Source organism: Giraffa tippelskirchi, chromosome 10 (assembly GCF_054371585.1).
Source record: "Giraffa tippelskirchi isolate mGirTip1 chromosome 10, T2T-mGirTip1v1.2.pri, whole genome shotgun sequence".
Taxonomy (NCBI): Eukaryota; Metazoa; Chordata; class Mammalia; order Artiodactyla; family Giraffidae; genus Giraffa; species Giraffa tippelskirchi.
This window is the reverse complement of record NC_137284.1, coordinates 24,296,407-24,319,158: the sequence shown is the minus strand read 5'-3', so window position 1 is coordinate 24,319,158 and position 22,752 is coordinate 24,296,407. Positions and strand designations below refer to the sequence as shown.

At 39.2% G+C, this 22,752-nt stretch overlaps 1 protein-coding gene and 1 long non-coding RNA gene across 4 annotated transcripts in view; one reads left to right on the top strand and one right to left on the bottom strand.

Annotated features, from left to right (window-relative positions):
- Positions 1 to 22,752, bottom strand: part of NELL1 (neural EGFL like 1) — a 987,615-nt gene that overhangs the window by 688,676 nt on the left and 276,187 nt on the right. For all 3 annotated transcript variants that reach the window (XM_081533742.1, XM_081533741.1, XM_081533740.1), the window contains exon 11: positions 17,767 to 17,866. In XM_081533742.1, coding sequence (XP_081389868.1) covers positions 17,767 to 17,866 — 100 coding nt within the window. The remainder of the gene's footprint in view (positions 1 to 17,766; positions 17,867 to 22,752) is intronic.
- On the top strand, positions 10,488 to 13,783 carry LOC145523462 (uncharacterized). The gene is made up of 2 exons (XR_014066585.1): positions 10,488 to 12,738; positions 13,395 to 13,783. It is a non-coding gene; the product is annotated as an uncharacterized LOC145523462 (long non-coding RNA).

Here is a 22,752-nt window from a genome sequence, read left to right as displayed (position 1 = left end):
GAAATCTTCCAGCAAACAAAAGCCCAGGACCAGACGGCTTCACAGCGGAATTCTACCAAAAATTTAGAGAAGAGCTAACACCTATCCTACTCAAACTCTTCCAGAAAATTGCAGAAGATGGTAAACTTCCAAACTCATTCTATGAGGCCACCATCACCCTAATTCCAAAACCAGACAAAGATGTCACAAAAAAGGAAAACTACAGGCCAATATCACTGATGAACATAGATGCAAAAATCCTTAATAAAATTCTAGCAAACAGAATCCAACATCATATTAAAAAGATCATACATCATGACCAAGTGGGCTTTATCCCAGGAATGCAAGGTTTTTTTAACATCCGCAAATCAATCAATGTAATACACCACATTAACAAATTGAAAGAAAAAAATCATATGGTTATCTCAATAGATGCAGAAAAAGCCTTTGACAAAATTCAGCATCCATTTATGATTAAAACCCTCCAGAAAGCAGGAATAGAAGGAACATATCTCAACATAATAAAAGCTATATATGACAAACCCACAGCAAACATTATCCTCAATGGTGAAAAATTGAAACCATTTCCCCTAAAGTCAGGAACAAGGCAAGGATGCCCACTTTCACCACTACTATTCAACATAGTTTTGGAAGTTTTGGCCACAGCAATCAGAGCTGAAAAAGAAATAAAAGGAATACAGATAGGAAAAGAAGAAGTAAAACTCTCACTGTTTGCAGATGACATGATCCTCTACATAGAAAACCCTAAAGATTCTACTAGAAAATTACTAGAGTTGATCAATGAATATAGTAAAGTTGCAGGATATAAAATTAACACACAGAAATCCCTTGCATTCCTATACTCCAATATTGAGAAAACAGAAAGAGAAATTAAGGAAACAATACCATTCACCATTGCATCAAAAAGAATAAAATACTTAGGAATATATCTACCTAAAGAAACAAAAGACTTATATATAGAAAACTATAAAACACTGATGAAAGAAATCAAAGAGGACACAAACAGATGGAGAAATATACCGTGTTCATGGATTGGAAGAATTAATATAGTGAAAATGAGTATACTACCCAAAGCAATCTATAGATTCAATGCAATCCCTATCAAGCTACCAATGGTATTTTTCACAGAACTAGAACAAATCATCTCACAATTTGTATGGAAATATAAGAAACCTCGAATAGCCAAAGCAATCTTGAGGAAGAAGAATGGAACTGGAGGAATCAACCTGCCTGACTTCAGGCTCTATTACAAAGCCACAGTCATCAAGACAGTATGGTACTGGCACAAAGATAGAAATATAGATCAATGGAACAAAATAGAAAGCCCAGAGATAAACCCACGCACATATGGACACCTTATCTTCGACAAAGGAGGCAAGAATATACAATGGAGAAAAGACAATCTCTTTAACAAGTGGTGCTGGGAAAACTGGTCAACCACTTGTAAAAGAATGAAACTAGAACACTTCCTAACACCGTACACAAAAATAAACTCAAAATGGATTAAAGATCTAAATGTAAGACCAGAAACAATAAAACTCCTAGAGGAAAACATAGGCAAAACACTCTCCGACATAAATCACAGCAGGATCCTCCATGACCCACCTCCCAGAATATTGGAAATAAAAGCAAAAATAAACAAATGGGACCTAATTAAAATTAAAAGCTTTTGCACAACAAAGGAAACTATAAACAAGGTGAAAAGACAGCCTTCAGAATGGGAGAAAATAATAGCAAATGAAGCAACAGACAAACAATTAATATCAAAAATATACAAGCAACTTCTGCAGCTGAATTCCAGAAAAATAAACGACCCAATCAAAAAATGGGCCAAAGAACTAAACAGACATTTCTCCAAAGAAGACATACAGATGGCTAACAAACACATGAAAAGATGCTCAACATCACTCATTATTAGAGAAATGCAAATCAAAACCACAATGAGGTATCATTTCACACCAGTCAGAATGGCTGCTATCCAAAAGTCTACAAGCAATAAATGCTGGAGAGGGTGTGGAGAAAAGGGAACCCTCTTACACTGTTTGTGGGAATGCAAACTAGTACAGCCACTATGGAGAACAGTGTGGAGATTCCTTAAAAAACTGGGAATAGAACTGCCATATGACCCAGCAATCCCACTGCTGGGCATATACACCGAGGAAACCAGAATTGAAAAAGACGCGTGTACCCCAATGTTCATCGCAGCACTGTTTATAATAGCCAGGACATGGAAGCAACCTAGATGTCCATCAGCAGACGAATGGATAAGGAAGCTGTGGTACATATACACAATGGAATATTACTCAGCCATTAAAAAAAATACATTTGAATCGGTTCTACTGAGATGGATGAAACTGGAGCCCATTATACAGAGTGAAGTAAGCCAGAAAGAAAAACAACAATACAGTATACTAATGCATATATATGGAATTTGAAAGATGGTAACGATAACCCTATATGCGAGACAGAATAAGAGACACAGATGCATGGAACAATTTTATGGACTCTGAGGGAGAAGGTGAGGGTGGGACGTTCTGGGAGAATAGCATTGAAACATGTATATTATCATATGTGAAACAGAACACCATTCCATGTTCGATGCGTGTGACAAGGGCTCAGGGCCGGGGCAATGGGATGATCCAGAAGGATGGGATGGGGAGGGAGGTGGGTGGGGGGTCCAGGAAGGGGAACACATGTAAACCCATGGCTGATTCATGTCAATGTATGGCAAAAACTATTACAATATTGTAAAGTAATTAGCCCCCAACTAAAATAAATAAATTTATAAGAAAAAAAAAAAAAGAGATAAGGTAATTTTGGAGATGATGTAATTCAAGGTGGCAAGGGTCACATTGTTTAATTCCCAGACCTTCAAATCCTTAAGTAGGGAGTCCACAATCCCCACCTCTCAGCAGAATGCCTTTGAGATCATCCATGTTGTTGGTGTATCTATAGTTTCTCTCTTCCTATTATTATTGAATATATTATCTATGAATAATCTACAACTTGTTTATCCATTTTCCTTTTGATGGACATTTGGGTTGCCAGTTTGGAGCTATTGTGAATAAAGCTGTTATGGACATTTTTATACAAAAAAAAAAAAAAAAAACATACTAGACACATATTTTACACATACAACTCCAATGTCGTCAGTCTTCTGATTTTAGTTTGTTTCACTGAGTATCCTGCATTTTGTGTTTTGAGTGATTCTTTTATGATTCTTTGCGAGCTCAGATTTTTTAGGATTTAATCTGCAGGAATTATTTGGGCTTTTAAAACTATACTTCTTCAGAGAGAATCTGTGTTTGCTTTTGTCAGGTGCCTGAGGGAACTATCAACCCACAATCACTTTAAACTACATTTTGCCTTGGCACATAAGGATTGAGCCACACAGGTAGAATAAATTTAGATCCTAAACTTTCAAGAATGCAAACTTTTCTCGGCCATATTCCCTACCTAGAGTCAAGACTGACAGGCAAGTCTCTTCTTGCAGAGTACATTTTTCCTAGTCACCCACTGAGGATTTACCCTTCAAGATTCTTTATTTATGCAAGCCTCAGGCTCTTCCTCCTGTCTACTTAAACAGTAGTCCATTAGAAGCCAGATTCTACCACCAGGGATTAAAAATTGACCTCTGGGCAAATGCCAACTCCATTGTGCTTACTTATCTCAATGGAATCGCCCTTTCTGGTCTCTGATTTCTTTTTTTTTTTTTTTGTCCTACCTCTCTCTATTACCAATTCTACCAATCTCCCAACCCTCAAAAAATTTTATATATTATGCATTTTTAGGTTATACCCACCATGGGAACTGTGAAGTTCAAATATAGTAAGGTATATAAAAGGTGATTTATCAGTTTTAACTCATACATTTTAGCAAATAATAACTACACTGCTATATCACATAATGCAGTCTCACAGAAAACAAGTGATCTTGGAGAGAAGATCTAATTCATAATTCAGGGTCTGTACTAATAAACACAATAAGTCACTTTGCCTATCTAGGTACATATACCAAGAAAGGACAACATCAGTCATTTTCACACTATTCCTCAGAGTCTTGGGCACAGCTGAGTTGTTTGTTAGAGCTCAAGTCCCCCAGCCTTGATTCAAAGAGAACAATTTCACTTTTATACTGTTGAAACAGTGATTATGTGAACAACAGTTTCTGGTTTTAAAAAATATATAGAAAGCACTGAACTATATAAACTCCAAGTTTAATTCTTTTTGGTGATAACATTCTAGAATGTTCTTCCTTTGAGACAGAATTTTAAACCAACATTCTTTAGACTAAACAGTATAAAAGATAATAACTCCTACTAAATAATAATATTCATGCACCTATGTCTGGCATTACACTAGATGTTTTAAATGAGGATAATAATATACCTTATTAATTAGTGTGGAACAAGTTAAATGGGCTAATTCATATAAAGCACTTAGAGCAAATCTTGATACACACTAGGAGGTCACTAAATGTTAGCCACTGTGGTAAGAATGATAACGATTATGATAACAGTACTGCTGACAATGATGGCTGAAGTTCAAAACAACTTGATGATAACACTGTTATCCTCAGCTTCAAGATGAGAAAAGAGAAGCTCAAACTCATTAATATCTAGCTAATAAATGGACATGCCAAGATTCTAAATTATGTCTGGTGAACTCCAAGTCCCATATAATTTGTTTTTTTCTATATCCTCTCACATAGCAAAAAAAAATAGTTTTTTAAAAAAATTGAAAGATGTAGACACTACTTGTGACATTAGAAAGTTGATCCAGAGGCTGAGGGGAGCATAATATCATATCCAGCCTCACTATCTGACCTGTTAACCGGTGACTGCCTCAGTCAAAATCAGAGTAAAAACTTAACTTATTGGAAATGTGAAACCTCTGTCAGCCAAGAACACTTCTACAAGGACTTAAAAGGCTTATAATAACCATTAAAGTACTTGATGTTTCTGTTAGCAAAAGGACAATTTTTAGGTACCATATCTTTCTTTGCCAGAGGAAGTGCCTGGACTTCCCTCCCCACATCACAATTGATCAATAATTAAGTTGTCACACTTACTTTTATTATAAAGTTTGATTCAATGTCATATGAACATACTTTGTTGCATGACTTTTTTTTTTTCTAGGATATGCAACTGTCCTTCACTTTCCACAAACATTTGATAGCCTGGAACAAAGCCCCTTAAACACTGTTGACTTTCCAATGCACATCTCTCTAGCAGGCATGTGCCATGTCAGTTCACAATGCAGCGAGTTGGGTCAAATGTATTTCAAAGACAATGAAGGGCCCATGAGACAGATTAACGGTATGAACAAATCCACTCTGTCTGGGCCTCACCATTGTGTCAAAAACACGTGTTCTTATTTTTTTTTTTTAATTAATGCAGGCCTTTATTCAAGCAGTATTTATTCAGTACCTGCTTGCCCTTCTGCATGAGTGAATAATCATCTACTCAATATTTACAGGGCTGCAGCACTATGCAAGATCCAGGGGGCAATGTCAAGGTGTTTGAGACATTCCATGACCACAAGAGAATTAGAAACTCTAAGGTGAGGTAAGCCAAACACAGGAGCAGTTAAGTAAGATGTGAGCAGTACAAATTATCATAGTGTTCCAGAGAAGAAGAAATCCCTTCTAGCTGATGCAAAACTTGACCTTTGACTCATCACAGGCAGAAACCTGTGCAAGACAAAGGATCTGCAAGACACAGATCCCAATAGGAGGAGTGCGACTCCAACCCTTGAGGAAGAAGGGTAAGTTTGAAGAACCTCAAATAATCTGGCACAGTTGTAATAAGAATGATTAACATTTATTAAGCACAAAATATATGCTAGGTGCTCAGTAAAGTGTTTCAGATGCATTATTCCATTTAATTCTATTAACAATCCTAAGAAGCTGGAATTATTACCCTATTTCACAGATGTGGCACTAACTCAGAGAAGTTAGTGCATGAGTGAAAAGTACACAGAGCCATGATCCAAGTGTGACTGATGCCAGGGTTCTTAATCGAAAAGCAACAATTTTATAAGCATTCTACACTCCAAAGGGTAAAAAAGATATCCTTTTTTGCATGCCTAGATTCAAGCAGATTACATTTTAGATTTCTTTTTCATACACACACACACACACATACAAGCATGTACACATGGCTGGGCAATTTAAAATATTCTTTTAAAATACTAACTCTAAGCACTCCAACTTCTTTAAACCGAGGTCTATGTCTGACTCGTTTCTTTCAACTAAAAGCTTCCCACACAAGGATAGCTGTCTGTGGAGAAGGATGGCTTATAGATGGATGGGAAAATCAACAGGTAGAAATATGGGTGGTTAAATTAATGAGTGAATAAAGATATGGATGCATCTACAGTGGTATTTTAATGTCCCTTCTTGATCAACTAGAAGGCTAATGGGACTGGTTTGCTAGTCACCATTTTTCTTTGAACATTTTTACTGAAGTACAATTTACATACCATAAAATTCACCTATTGTAAAGACAAACTGATGATTTCTAGTAACCTCACACAGTTGTACAGTAAATCACCACAATCCAGTCTTAAAACACTTTCAGCACCCCAGCTGGTCATATTCATTGTTCAAAACCACCCCAAGATAGCTGGCTGCCAAGTAAGTCATAAATCCTCAATCAACTTTCCACATTTCAAAATCTTTCTAAAGGTTTAGTCTTTCTTATCTGATGTCTGAAAAGCATGGCATTTACGTTACAGATCCTTCCCTTCAGGATATCTGTCTTCAGTTGCCACCTACAGTCTTTTTCTCTAGCCCTCTTACCAACTCTTGGTACAATATTTTCTTCAGCAGCTGGTTATCAATACAGATTGATGCATGAGATTCTTCAATGTCACCTTCTTTCTTTAATCAATATCTTTTTCCCCCAGAATTAGAAGCTGCGGCCAGACTGTAGAATACACACACATATGTGTACACACATACTCAATATTCATGTTTACTTGAATATTTTAATAAATGAATCTGGAGTCTCTGTGGGCTTCCCTCATAGCTCAGTTGGTAAAGAATCTGCCTGCAATGCAGGAGAAGTGGGTTCAATTCCTGGGTCAGGAAGATCCCCTGGAGAAGGAAATGGCAACTCACTCCAGTATTCTTGCCTGGAAAATCCCACAGACAGAGGAGCCTGACAGGCTCCAGTCCATGGGGTCGCAAGAGTCAGACACAACTTAATGACTAAACCACCACCAGAGTCTCTGTAATTATCATCCTATAATTAGAAGCACACAAAGCAACATTGTCTAAATAGCAGTGGTCCAAAGACAGAGAACACTTTTGTTATAAAAGTTGCTGTTTGTTGACTTTTTCCAATTTGCCAGGCACAACAACTCTAAAGATTACTATTATTCTCACTTTACAGATTAGGAAAATGTGATTGGGACTCACTATCTTATCCAAGGTAACACAGCCAGGAAGTGGCAGAGTTATGATTTAACTCAAGTTCTTGTTAAGACCACTAAGAAAATTGTTATTCTATGATTTAAAAACCTCGGAGCATAGATAACTACTAATGACTATTCTCTGATGATGCTTTTAGATCTCTATGCCCAATAAAACTTTCAAAGAGGCCCATTTAGGACCCAACTGCAAGTTCTGCCAATCTGTTCTTAAGACAAATTAAAACAAAGTCAATGCTTGTGCCCAGTCTCTTCTGGTCTCTGGTTAAGAACATCCACCCTCCTCTAGAAGCAATAATAAAGGCTCACACAGCCCTCAACAAACATAGGAAGTAACACTGTCTTGTATACCCCACTTTACATATTTTACATAATTATAGCCACAGGCCATTTGACATTCAATTTGGATGACCTCAGAGTCATCTCATGGCTCACCCAGCTGAAACTGCACTCTTGATCTTAAATCTGATATCCATGCTCTCCAAGTTCTCCATATCAATCTGCAGCACTTTTATCCACTTAAACCATCTTTTTTTTTTAAGGAGTCATCTTTATCCTCTTTCTTCAAATACTTCCCCTTCCCAAGTTCTATTCATTTTATTTCATGAATATCTCTGGAATCTCTTTTTCCTCCTGTCCACAGCAACAAGAAAAAAACCCTACTCCAAACATTATTTCTCAAAAGGAAAGCACCTCATTTGCCTTCCTGTTCCCCTTTTTGCTTGTCTCTAATCCATTTTCCTCACAAAAAAACCCTTTTAAAACATAAGATTGGATCATGTCACTCATCCCCTTAAAAGTCTTCTCCCGAGGACTTTCCATTTTCTCAAGAAAAATGCAAAATTCTTAACTCTGATTTGAAATGACAAACAAGGCTCTCCTCTCTGTCATTCCTCCCCAAGTGTATCAGCTTTTATTTGAATTCCTCTAGTACTCCAATCTCTTTTCTGATTCAGAGTCTTTGCAAGCTTGTCCCACCAACTCAGAACCTCTGACACATCCCTGCCATAATAATTTCTACTCAGTTGTCAAGTCCCAGCTTAAATAAAACCTATTCAGAGAAGGCTTTCTTGTCCCTCAAGTCTAAAGAAAATCGCGTTAGTCTCTCCTATACTACTCTCTTCTTGTTCATAGCAGGTAGCACAGTTACTAATTACATGTTCATTTCTGTGTTTATTTGTTGAATGTCTGTTTCCACATTAGAAGCTCACTTCTTCAAGAGAAAGGACCCTACAAGTTTGTTTCCCTTGTGCCTAAGGCAATATCCAGCACATGATACACACTCAAGAAATATTTGTAGAGTTGATGACTAAATCCTCTGTCTTCCAAAAGTAAAATTAAAAGAGTGCTTTAAAATGAATAAACCAAGACTCAAAGATGTTAATTACCTTCTTTGTGGTCTCGCAGCTAGTAGGCAATGTCTGAAAGATATATATAGACTCAAACATGATTCTAATGCCCAGTCTCTCTCCACCACGCTACATGACATCCCAGCCACAATTTTACTCATTAAGGGACATTAAGGGAATGCTGACCTGACTCGGAGAGACCATTACTCCATCACTCAGCATTTTCTAGTCCATGACATGCCTTGTATCTTTCCAAAGGAACAAACCCTGTTTCTTTCTCCAGGATACAGTCCACTATTACTTTGTTGCTTGGGGACTTAAAGTCAAGAGAGAAATAACACCATACAACAGAGCACCATTCTTGGATGAGATACCAAAATGAGTAATATCCATTTGGAGCTTATTTACACTTGAGTGGTGGAAATGAGCAGATGCTCAGAGGAAGACACACAATCTGCTGAAATGGAATTCCAGGTTTTACTCCAACCGCTTCCTTAATTTTAGTTCCTGGCAGAGATACCATTCATTTGTTTGACAAATATTAAGCCCCATGACGTGTGTCCCACCACTGTCCTAGAAAATAGGGATAAAACAAAAATGCCATAAACAGCATAAACATTCCCTCATTCATTTAACACTCTAGTCAGGATGGCTACTGTTGAGTATCGGGTTACAGGAGATGTTGTGATGGAGAGGAGCAAGGTGCTTTCAAAATGTTATCACACAGAGGGGCCCTAATGCAAGGTATCAAAAGGAGATTTGAGGGATGCGTGAGGTTGGCTGGACAACACACAGGATTTCCAAACACAGGGAGAAGCATGTGTCCACAACATGCTCAAAGAAATTGAAGAAGAAACATAAATGTTGAGGTCATATTTTCTCCTTTCATTGGAAACCATCTACAATTTGGACTCCCCTTCATGGCCCTGAATCTAGAGTTCTATTACCAGTGAAAGACCAATAACACTTATAAAAAAATTAAAAAAAAAAAGAAACTCTTTGGTTTCTTTAAATCCATTGGCTTAATCTGCATATAAAATCCCTACCCATCATAATGAAGCCCCACACTGCCGTTCTCCATATTCCACTCTGTACCCTTTCTAATCACAGCAAACCGTCCTCGCTTTCTGCTTTATCTAGGGCCAACGATGGATAAGCATCTGTATGATTTACTACTGTGATTTCTTCTACAGCAAGGAATGAATAGGTCACTACTCAAGAGCAGGATTTAGTTTCTCTAATATAAAGTCTGATTCCACACAGAGCATCACTGCTTGCTCTCAATCACCTGCCTCTAAGGCAAACAGGTTACCTTTGAAATGATGGACAGTCTGAAAATGCACCCCAGATTTCCCCACCCTAACTCAAATCCTAGAAAGCCAATACCCCTCACATCACTGCTGCTTGCTCAACCTTGAAAGTCACAAAGAGCAAAGGTACACAGAGTACAATATATTCCAACGTACCTAGTTGGTATGGAGACAGCTCCACCCATGGACTGGCCCGAGAGGAGGACTAAGGCCCAAAGGTTCTTTATGAGAACCAGATGCCCTAGAGTACTTCACAACCAACATACATACCACAGAAGCCTGGCCCCTGGAGGGGTGAGGCCATTCCTTCAGCTGCTATGAACAGAGGGTTGTGACATCATGGCAGAGGTTGTGACCTGCTAGAGACAGAGCTCTCCGGATTCTCATAGGTTCTTAGAATGCACATGGTTTTTCAACAGTAGTCACACTTAAGGGTCTTCCAGTCCAACGCAGCTTGGCCTTAATTTCAAGTCTTCTCTCTGGGGTAATGTGCCTCCTTCCCAGATTCGTCCCACCAACTCAGAACCTATGACACATCCCTGCCAGAATAATTGGGCCTGGACCCACTGCAGCACTTTTAAGAGAACAGAATTCATGGGCTCCCCAAGACTCTCTCCTCCAAATGCCCTATGTTCCCAGCCTTAGTAGTTGAAAATACAGACCTGGCTTTCCAGTGCCCACCATGGTCATGGCTGCAGGGATTTTTCTATCAATAGGCAGAGCACCTGGCCCATCTACAAACTGCCTGCTCCTCTATTTAGGCACTAGCTTACCTTCTCATTAAGTGCCTCTTTTCCAAGTCTCTTTTTATCTCCATTACACTGAAATCCTCTAAAATCCATTTCAATTACAAATTCACCTAAGATGATGACAAAGACTAGAAAAAAAGAAAATCATGCACCGCCAAGACTCTTTGGGAGGATTTAATTGAGGGGCATAAAGCCTTAAATAGTACAAATAATCTCAACTAATTTCAGTCCAAGCCAGATGACAAGGCAAGTGAGCATGAATTAAAATTACAGATAAACATGTTGGGAACAGATGTCGAAAAGAACTTTTTCTCCAACACTGAAAATCTTCAACATGCAGCAAAACCCTCCAGAGTCATTGGCAACATTCAAGATACAATTAGAGCTGATTATGAAAGGAATAAAACCCTGAGGACTGTGTCAAGAATTCTGGGGTGGGCCAAATGATTGTTGTGTTTTCCTGGAGTGATCCTGAGAATACATGGTCAAGTTGGCTTTTTTTTTCCCCCTTTAAGTGAGAACACCAGCAATTCACGAGCAATCTTTCTGCTGGGGCTACATCTATGCTTTTATTACTTCTTCCCAGGCAGAAGCATAGATGTTATTCCGGTACCCACTCCCCTTTCTCTACCCTCGTGGCCTTACACTTAGGTAGACAGGCTCCTGCTATAGCCATTACTGCAAGGTAATGATGAGGATAAACAAATTTTGTGCTGCTGGCACAAACTGGCCAGAGGCATCAGAGGGAAACTACAGCAGTGATTAGGGCTGTTCTGGGTTGTGGTCCTGGCAACTAAGATCTTGGATCACAGCAATTGCAAAGTGACCTCCCCCTGCCAACATCCATTACCTTGACTCTTTTTGTGTGTGTCTTCCTATTTGTTCTGCAGTTCTGTCCCTAAAAGCCTTCTGGCTGTACCAGGAGCCCTGTGGATTTAACCACATGTCAGCTGATTACTTTAATTTTTCTTTAAAGGGTAGAAAAATTATTTACAGCATTTGTCATGACCCAAGGTTTGAAGAGGTAAGGTATCCACGCAACGAATCCAGATTATCAGTTCAGCTGATACAATGAACAATGTAAATCAGCCAGAGTCTGTTATTCTTAACTGGAAGGCCTAAGGTCTGACTTCCCCAAAGAGAAAAACTCAGTATGAAACTATAGTCTCCTTGAACAGAAGTGAGGGGATGGGGAGAGCTGTATCATCACATTGTTACACAAAAAAATAGACATGACTCAGTTAAAGAAAAAAAGCTTCGTAATCAAGCCAACAAGTTATGACTTGAGGAACCAAGTTATCAGTCCACAGAATGAGTCTTAACACTGTTCCACAGATGAAACAAAGTCTTCAGCTGGTGTCAACTACAAATTGGCACTTGCCATCCACCTCTACAAGGACTAAATCATGTGCTGCTGCTGACCTTCAACCGACTCTGAAAGGAGTTCAGGGTGGAGAGTAGAAATCAGCACTCTGTGCCCTGGGAAAAACTGACAGGACAGGTCTTCAGATCGTTAGATAATTTCAGGAGTCGATTAATGAGCCCAATTCTTGTATCTCCTCACATCTAGAAAAGCACTAAAATCCTTCATGGTGACAACTGTTTCTCATGACTAGCAAACAGCTTCATGAGACTAGCAGAAACCTTCTGGAAAAACATATGTGTTTTACCCCCCCTTCACCAAAATCACAAACCTAGAGACCTATCCACCCTGCCTCTTTGGAGCAGTTTCTCAGAGCTATCTGAGGTGCTGTATTCTGGGCTGCAGTCCTCACTTTGCCCCAGATAAAACTTAAATTGCAACATTTATATTGTGCATTTTTTAAAGTCAACACTGTTACTGAAAATAATTTCATTCAATGTCATTGGCGTGAAAATGACAGGATTATTCTAAATGGTATGAACATATCTTCATTCCTCCCTTTTCTCCTGCAATTACAGAAACAATTCATAAAATGTGGTCATTAAAACAAGTATTATTTTTTAAAAGTTGGAGAGCTTAATGGATTTGATTTAATCGGCCAATTGGGGCCGGGGCAGGGGTGGGGGGGAAGGTCAGAAAGGAAAAGCTCCCTCTCTGCCTTCTCAAATTTCAGTCCAAGCCTAATGAAAATAAACCTTGGAGAACTTCAATCCCCAAGCAGGCATGAGAAAGGTTTTGACTCAGACTTCTGAGGAATGTTACTGAGTGGTGATTTCCCTCAGACTAATGACCTGACATTCCTAGCAAGACAGAGAGAGATGATAAATATGCTAATTGAAGGGCCTTCAGTGCAGGTTTTGAAAGAGGGGATAGCCACGTTTGTGTCTGTAATCAATACCATCAGGGTGGCAGAAACCACACAGCTGAAATCACACCACACCAACTGCTCAACCCTGAAATACCAATTTCAGGTCACGGGAGTCCCAGCTCTCTGCTTGTTCGCTACCTGCCAATCAAAAGACTCTTTCAATCCACAAAGCAAATGGAACAGCCCTTCCATATGCAGGACAGAAATGACTTTACATAGAAATTGAGTGTTTCTCACCTTTTCATTACTTTCTGTTTTTCAGAGGGGCAAGGAGGAGGGGGGAGACGAGAACTGAATAACATGCCTTCGAAGAGGCCCACCAGGCTTTCCTCGTCTTGTCAGAATCAAAATTGTCCAGTCGCCCCCCGCCACCCCACTTATCTTCCAAGACTCCGCATAGAAAACAAGAACACAGAGGAAAAGGTAAAAGACAAACAGAAGTCAAAGGAGAAAAATATTTCCCACAGTATTGTGAGAGACCCTTAGGCTACTTCCAAGGATGCTCTTGGGAAATAAATTGAAATTAAGAGACAGAGGAAGATTCATGGGCAGCACAGGTCAAGACAATGGACATCTGAGCTCATCTGGATGAATTTTTGTTCACCATATAAATTTTATATTTTTATGAAAAAGAACATCCCACTGCCCAAATATCCTTTTCATTTTCTGACTGTCTAATGTGTAGAACAAGCTTAAGTATGTGGACAAGTGGACAAGATGTTCTGGGTTCCTCTCTTGTAATGAGTCAATGGGAAAGGGGGTAGTGACAGTAAATGGTGCTGAAAAGGGCTTCAGTCAAAAATAATGCTTTTCTCATTCCAGGGTCTAAATTCTGAGATTGACATAGGAGAATCCCAAGAGAATCCATATGCCCAAATGGTTTCACTCAACCTGCTCCCCAGAAAAAATGCCTCCACACTCTATCTTTTCTGAAGAAGTGCTCTGGTTCCTTTATTTTATTTTATTTATTTTTTTTTATAAATTTATTTATTTTAGTTGGGGGCTAATTACTTTACAATATTGTAATAGTTTATGCCATACATTGACATGAATCAGCCATGGGTTTACATGTGTTCCCCTTCCTGGACCCCCCCACCCACCTCCCTCCCCATCCCATCCCTCTGGGTCATCCCATTGCCCCGGCCCTGAGCCCTTGTCTCATGCATCGAACATGGAATGGTGTTCTGTTTCACATATGATAATATACATGTTTCAATGCTATTCTCCCAGAACGTCCCACCCTCACCTTCTCCCTCAGAGTCCATAAAATTGTTCCATGCATCTGTGTCTCTTATTCTGTCTCGCATATAGGGTTATCGTTACCATCTTTCAAATTCCATATATATGCATTAGTATACTGTATTGTTGTTTTTCTTTCTGGCTTACTTCACTCTGTATAATGGGCTCCAGTTTCATCCATCTCAGTAGAACCGATTCAAATGTATTTTTTTTAATGGCTGAGTAATATTCCATTGTGTATATGTACCACAGCTTCCATATCCGTTCGTCTGCTGATGGACATCTAGGTTGCTTCCATGTCCTGGCTATTGTAAACAGTGCTGCGATGAACATTGGGGTACACGCGTCTCTTTCAATTCTGGTTTCCTCGGTGTATATGCCCAGCAGTGGGATTGCTGGGTCGTATGGCAGTTCTATTCCCAGTTTTTTAAGGAATCTCCACACTGTTCTCCATAGCGGCTGTACTAGTTTGCATTCCCACCAACAGTGTAAGAGGGTTCCCTTTTCTCCACACCCTCTCCAGCATTTATTGCTTGTAGACTTTTGGATAGCAGCCATTCTGACTGGTGTGAAATGATACCTCATTGTGGTTTTGATTTGCATTTCTCTAATAATGAGTGATGTTGAGCATCTTTTCATGTGTTTGTTAGCCATCTGTATTTCTTCTTTGGAGAAATGTCTGTTTAGTTCTTTGGCCCATTTTTTGATTGGGTCGTTTATTTTTCTGGAATTCAGCTGCAGAAGTTGCTTGTATATTTTTGAGATTGTTTGTCCGTTGCTTCGTTTGCTATTCTTTTCTCCCATTCTGAAGGCTGTCTTTTCACCTTGCTTATAGTTTCCTTTGTTGTGCAAAAGCTTTTAATTTTAATTAGGTCCCATTTGTTTATTTTTGCTTTTATTTCCAATATTCTGGGAGGTGGGTCATGGAGGATCCTGCTGTGATTTATGTCGGAGAGTGTTTTGCCTATGTTTTCCTCTAGGAGTTTTATAGTTTCTGGTCTTACGTTTAGATCTTTAATCCATTTTGAGTTTATTTTTGTGTATGGTGTTAGGAAGTGTTCTAGTTTCATTCTTTTACAAGTGGTTGACCAGTTTTCCCAGCACCACTTGTTAAAGAGATTGTCTTTTCTCCATTGTATATTCTTGCCTCCTTTGTCGAAGATAAGGTGTCCATATGTGCGTGGGTTTATCTCTGGGCTTTCTATTTTGTTCCATTGATCTATATTTCTATCTTTGTGCCAGTATCTGGTTCCTTTAAAACACAGACTTGTCAAGGGACATAAATAACTCCCTCACTCGCAGACGCAGACACCTCCAAAAAAAACACCATCAGCTGCCAAATAAAGGAGCTGATAGTATTCTGGCTGAGAAGGAAGCAGGTGGGAGAAAGAAGAAAATCCTTAACTGTACAAACTGTCTCTGGCTATGATCTCATCTAGGAAGCCCTACTCCCGCCTCCCACTTTCCCTCAAAGCTGAGTCAGCTTTGCGAAAAAGCCACCGGGTTGCTAGCAATGGGAGCCTTGAATGAGTCAACTTTTCAATGAGATGTCATCTCTCTCAGCATCTTCATTGGTTCAAAAAAAAAAGTATCTGATTTTCTGAGAAGTGCGAGCAGAAGCAGCGGCACTTGGTCTATTGTAAATTAGGTCAGAGCAATGAAAATCTTCTTGACTTTCTGTGGGATAATCAATGAGCCTGTTCTAATGAAGCCATAAATCAGAAAAGGATTTACATAAACTGAGTCCCACTTGACACCTCAACAAATAGCAAGTGATGGATTTTGCATTAAATTGTAAGAGCTACCTAACAACCCAATTAGTTACCAATAAATGTATCCCTCTGAAATTTCCAGTCAATCTTTAGTCTTTCTAAAGCATTCCAGCTGCAAATACACATGTAGGCAAGAAAGCAGATAAATCAGAGGAGATCCTCTGATGGCACACCACGAATTCTAACAGCCGTTCGTGGCTGTCTGTGTATTAAGTTTTCCTGGGAATTTTACCAAAAGATAACTCTCTTATGACTAACCACAAAGAGAAATCTCAGCCTCAGCTGAAAACATGCCATGATCAAACAGATACTTTTATATATCAGAAGGAACTAGAGGAGGGGTCAGCAAATGATGAGCTGCCACCTGTTTCTCAAAATAAAAATTTAATGAAACACAACCACTAAATCGTGTATTTACCTATCGCCGATGCTTCTCTGGTGGCTCAGTGGTAAAGAATCTACCTGCGATGCAGGAGTCACGGGTTCAACCCCTGGGTCAGGAAGATCCCCTGGAGGAGGGCATGGCAACCCACTCCAGTATTCTTGCCTGGAGAATCCCATGGACAAGGAGCCAGTGGGCTACAGTCCATGGAGTCGCCAAGAGTTGGACACGACTAAAGCAACTGAGCATGCACATTGCCCATGCTGCTTTGGCAATACAACAGCAGGAATGAGTGGGTGCAGTGGAAACCTTCTGACCCCACCAAAACCTGTGGCCCTTTGCAGAAACTGTCTGTCAATGCTTATGCTAGAGAAAAGATGTAAAAAAGTAAAATATGATATAACCTGAACTAAACTGCTATGCTCCTGGGTTCTTAACTCTAGATACTTCTGAGGTAAATCAAAAAGACTGTAATGCACTGGATATGTGAGAATGTGGAAAAGACTTGGTGGTGGGTAGAAGTTCAAAATAAAAGCTATTCATTTAACTGGACTTGTTTTGTAAGATTTGAATACATTTTAGATTCTACTAATCTATTTAATTCTTCCTGGGTGAGACATTTCAGAGAGGAAGTAATATTTGATTCAGAGGATTTGAAGAAATAAGAATAAATTTGGAAAAGAGAAGAATTCCAGAAAGAGGAAGGAAAACCATTTCCGCTCAAGAATTAATTAGCGGTTAAGTGTTCCTTCCTTAATTGAAGCCTAGTTTCCTTGCGGGAAGTAAAGTTGTATATAAATCTATGAGTAAGGATTCAGTATATGTCATCCTCTGGCAGAAAAGGGAATTGGCCCATGGAAAAAAGCTTAAAAGAATGTTTTCCAAACCTACTCATGAGGGAAAATGTAATAATAATGATAATAGTTATTAATATAATAATAGCCATTATTACAGGAAATGTTATTATTACAGGAACCATCATTTATTGAATATTTATCATGTGCTAGTCATAACGCTAGCTGCTTATGCATTATCCTGTTTAATCCCCACAACCATCCTATGAAGCACACAGATTATATCCTCCTTTTTCAACTGATAAGACTATAACCGAGGGCAGTAAATAGGATAAATACATTTCTGAGTAGCAGAATTTTGGACCCATGTTATTATAATCACACTATTCATTAAACCTTCCCCCCGAACCCACCTCCACCCAAAGCCCCATTGCCAAGCCCCCTTACCTCTGCAGACACTGCAGCACTGATTCTCCGGGAGAATGTGATCCTTTTCTGAGCAGTTCAAAAGAGGGCATGCTTCCGTAATTTTTACTAAAACTCCACCCTGCAAGCCAAATAATCAGGAAACAAAAAAAATGTTCATATTTTGAGTCGATGATCCAAACGTATAATGCTCATTGTTAAAAGCCTGTGGTGATAACAACCTACAATAATTAACAGTACTCGCAGGAATTCTACCATAATGCAAAGTCACAAATTAAATTGATAAGACTCCTGGAAGAGAAGGCGAATTTCCCTTTCTATATCAAAATAGCCTCAATGTCAACAAATGAGGTTTTTGTTTTTTTTTTTCTTTTCCTTTTAACAAGTGGTTGTTGAGTATCTTCTGTGTAGCAGAATGTCACTGACAATGCAGAGCTGATAACTTTTCAACAATTGACTGTTGGATGGGGGAACACTAAAGTTAGCGTTGGCTGATTTCTGTCATATAAACACCCCGACATTGTGAACCACTAACACTACATCACTGATTACGAAGTTGGGAGCTCTCATGAGCTTTTATGAGACAGTTTCAAGGCTGTACTAGATCGCAAGCACTGTGAACCCAAAGATAAAGAAGACATCGTCCTTGCCCTTGATAAAACTAGAAACCATAATAAAATACAGTAAGTCCTAAAAACAGTGCTCTAATCAAGGTATGGTAATGTATCTTTTACTCAATATTAAAGGAAATCAATCATGAATATTCTTTGCAAGGACTGTAGCTGAAGCTCCACTACTTTGGCCACCTAATACAAAGAATTGACTTATTGGAAAAGACCCTGATGCTGAGAAAGATGGAAGCCAAAAGGAGAAGGGAACAGCAGAAGATGAGATGGTTAGATAGCATCACCAACTCAATGGACATGAATTTGAGCAAACTCTGGGAGATGGTGAAGGACAGAAGAGCCTGGTGTGCTACAGTCCATGGGGTAGCAAAGAGTCAGACACAACTTAGTGACTGAACAAGAACAACAAATGCATCATAGGAGAATAATTAATTCTGCCAAAGTGGGAAGAAATTTTGAAGAAGATACCACATTTGAAGGAACTAAATAATGAAATAAGAAAAGAAAGAAGATACTTTCCCAGCAGAGGAAACAGAGAAGAACCAAAGTATACAGGTATTGAACTGAAAGTGGGTCAGTTAGATGAGCACTAGATTCTCCCTAGAAATAAATTTAAAAAAGAAACTTAATATTTGGCAGGTGCATCCTATGACCCTATTTCAACAAATGTCCTCTTTGTTGACATCACTAGCATCTATATTGGAGAAGGCAATGGCACCCCACTCCAGTACTCTTGCCTGGAAAATCTCATGGACGGAGGAGCCTGGTAGGCTACAGTCCATGGGGTCGTGAAGAGTCAGACACGACTGAGCGACTTCACTTTCACTTTTCCCTTTCATGCACTGGAGAAGGCAATGGCAACCCACTCCAGTGTTCTTGCCTGGAGAATCCCAGGGACGGCGGAGCCTGGTGGGCTGCCGTCTATGGGGTTGCACAGAGTCGGATACGACTGTAGCGACTTAGCAGCATCTATATTTAGTTTCACCCTGAATATTTAAAATTACTTCAATAATTACTCTAAAAGGCAGGGTTTGAGGGTCCCTTATTTTATCTAAAATGTTCAGTTTGTTTTTTTGTTGTTGTTGTTGTTCTCTCATTATTAAAAGCATGGTTAAGTCAACCAAGAAGCAGCTCAAGGAGGGTGGGTCTCACTTAAGGCTGAAAGGTAATTCTCAACACAGATGGGAGAATAAGATGGTGCTGAGCCACCAGGAAGAATGGGGGAGGTTCTGAGTTTTCTATCTGCAAGAGATGACTGTCATTCCAGTGGCCCCAGAATTCCCTGGTTTGGCAGGAACACCCATTTTATCAGGCACATTCATTCTAAAATATGAACATAAACATAACTTTAAATGTCAAATATAAATTTAATTTCCAAGTACTCATCATATGGATTACTGGCACCATGGTTTCCTCTCCCTTCTCATAAATTTCAGCCCAGGCAGTCCAACCTCTAGGACTCCTTCTGGAAAGGACTCCTTCTAAAGACTCCTTCCTCTTTATTTCTTGAACTGTCCCAAGGCGTCTAGATCTCATGTTTTTCTCCCATCTTAAAACTGGCCCTAAGATTCTGAGAATCGATCCTGCTATTCACTCACAGTCCCCATGTCAGCTCTATTCTGTTCTCACCCCTCATCCCAGGCCACACTGGATCACAACTGGCCTCAACAGCCAGCACCAGTCTAAGGGCAGTTTGTCTGTCAGTTGCATCTCAGTTTCAACAACAGGGAATCAAATCAATTGTTACAAGCCAACAGATGTTAATAACCTTGCTATCAGCAACACTGAGTTGAAAGCAAGGGAAAACACAATGCTTAATTACATACCATTGTTGCCTTTACTTCTATCCCTCAAGATTAATATATTTATTCATTATCTACTGCCTTCCCTGGTGGCTCAATGGTAAAGAACACACCTGCCAATGTAGGAGACATAGGTTTGATCCCTGGGTCAGGAAGACTCCTTGGTGGAAGAAATGGCAACCCACTTCAGTATTCTTGCCTGGGAAATCCCATAGACAGAGGAGCCTGGTGGGCTAAAGCCCATGGGGTCACAAAGAGTCAGATATGGCTTAGCGATTGAGCATGGATGCACTGCCTCCTTGCACAAACAAGAACGGCAAACTCTGCTGGATCTGTTTAATCAGTTCACTGTGCCCATCCCTCGCCTTGGCTCGTCTCTCAACCCTCAGAGGGTCCCTGAGGGCACTGGAGCCTCTTTGCAGGGAGCCAGAAGTTACCTACAAGTTCCACATCCTCAAACCCCACAGCCCAAAGCCACTGGAGGTTCTTGACTTCAAAGGGAGACAACGGCTGGGGTAACATTTACACTCCAGAACCCCACCAGAATCAAGGTACCTCTAACTTTTCACCTAAAATTGCACCTTTGCTGAGTTTCCTGCCTGCCCTAGCCTGAATCCCCCACACCCTTACTGCTTCCTCCCAGGAGCACTGCCTTAATAAATCGCTTGTACTAAATCCTGAGCTCAGGGTCTGCTTCTGGCTGAATCTCAACTAAGACGGCAAGATAAATTTCACTCTCACTGTCAAAAAATTAAACAGTTAAAAGAGATTATCTGTAGGTGGTGAGATTCTGGAGTGATCTTCTTTTACTTTCTTATACTTCCTTCCTTTAAATTCCAAATTTTATATCTTGAGTATATATTTGCTTTTATTTTAAAAAGCAATATTAAAACTGCTACAGAAGGCTTTTTAAAAATAATCACTCATGAAAGGTTCTTTTTTATATATAATAAGTTGCTTTGACTGCTGATTAAATCAGTCAACAATTCCAATCAAACTTCAATGCACTTAATGAGTAAGATCATAGTTCCAAATGTTCAAAGAGAGATAAAAACCCTTTGCTTGAATTTGAAAATAATATGCACTGTGACTCTAGTAACATAAGTGCCACCAAATCCATTTAGTTCAGCCACACAATTTGGTACACACCTTTAACTTTATTTTCATACTCTAATAAGCATCTGATTAATAAATAAATCCTCCTGATTGTGATAGGTTATTTTATGACCTTTGCAACTCAGCATTGGTGGGGAAATATAATTCATCCATTCTTTCTCACTTAGAGTGACTGTCACCATGTCACTGATTAAATATAAATACTTTCAAGCTCTTTACTAATAACTATGCTTAAACTTGAATTTCTAATAACATACAGAACTCACATCTTTAAGTAAAAAAACAAAAACAAAAACTGTTACTAGCCTAAAAAGTGTTTCAGGGCAGCAATACTGCACAAAACTGAGTGAGATTGCTAGGAGAGTTTATTCATCTTGATTTAAAAAAAAAAAAAAAAACGGGAAAAACAAACAAACAAACACAGTATGTTAACTTCTGAAATCACTTGGTGAAAATCTCTAAAACAAAACTTAGTTTCTTATCTAACTGGTAGTGCTGAAGCTTTGAAATGATCCCAGGAAAATGAAATGCATGGACTGCTAGGCAGCCTTTTGTCAACTAGGGATCTGCATTTGAATCACAGAACACAAGAAATTATTTGAGTAATTATTTGCTCAATTCTCCCAAGGATAACACTGACACGGTACCATTTTAGATGTCTAGGAAAGAAGTTAATTCATCACATACAACAGGTACCTTAGGGCATTAGGGCTTAAAGCTTGCAAAAGGCTGTCTGAGAAAGACCTGAGGCACTCCCCTCCTAGACCCATCACCCTCTCTCCCTGCTGACAACATCCATTAAATGTGTCCCAAAGCTCTTCTCTGGCCTTTTATAAATGCTACCCTTTATCTAGGGAATCAATGAGCCATAGCCTGACCAATCTGGTATTCTCAAATAGACTGAAAAGTGATCATTCAATCTTTCTAAATCTACTTTTTTACAATTCAAAAATGAGAATTACTTCCAAGTAAATCTAACACCATCAGGATTAGCAATAGAGAGGCTAAGAGAGGAGCCCGTAGATTCAGACCACACAGGTTGAGAAACCAGCTGGTTCCCTTACTAGCTATGGGACTTTGCTCCCATGTGCCTCAATTTCCTCATCTGTAAAGTGGGAATGACAATACTATCCATCCCATAGGGTTATTATGAGGTTTTATTAAACAAAGTTTCAAAGGTTTTAAATAGTGTTTAGAAAATATTAAGTACTCAGGAAATGTTAAGTGTTATTGTCAGTGATGCTTCTCTTTGTGCATAATTATTTAGTAGATAATGATAGAAATACAATAAATGAAGAAATACATGGCTTTTTAACAGAGGATGAAACTATTCACACACACACATACCACATATGCCAAGAGAATAACCTGTCTGCCCCAACTTCTTCCTACCTTGTAAAAAAAATAACAAAACAAAAAGCAGTAAAAGATGAAGCACAGCAGGGTAAATACCTACAGTGTGC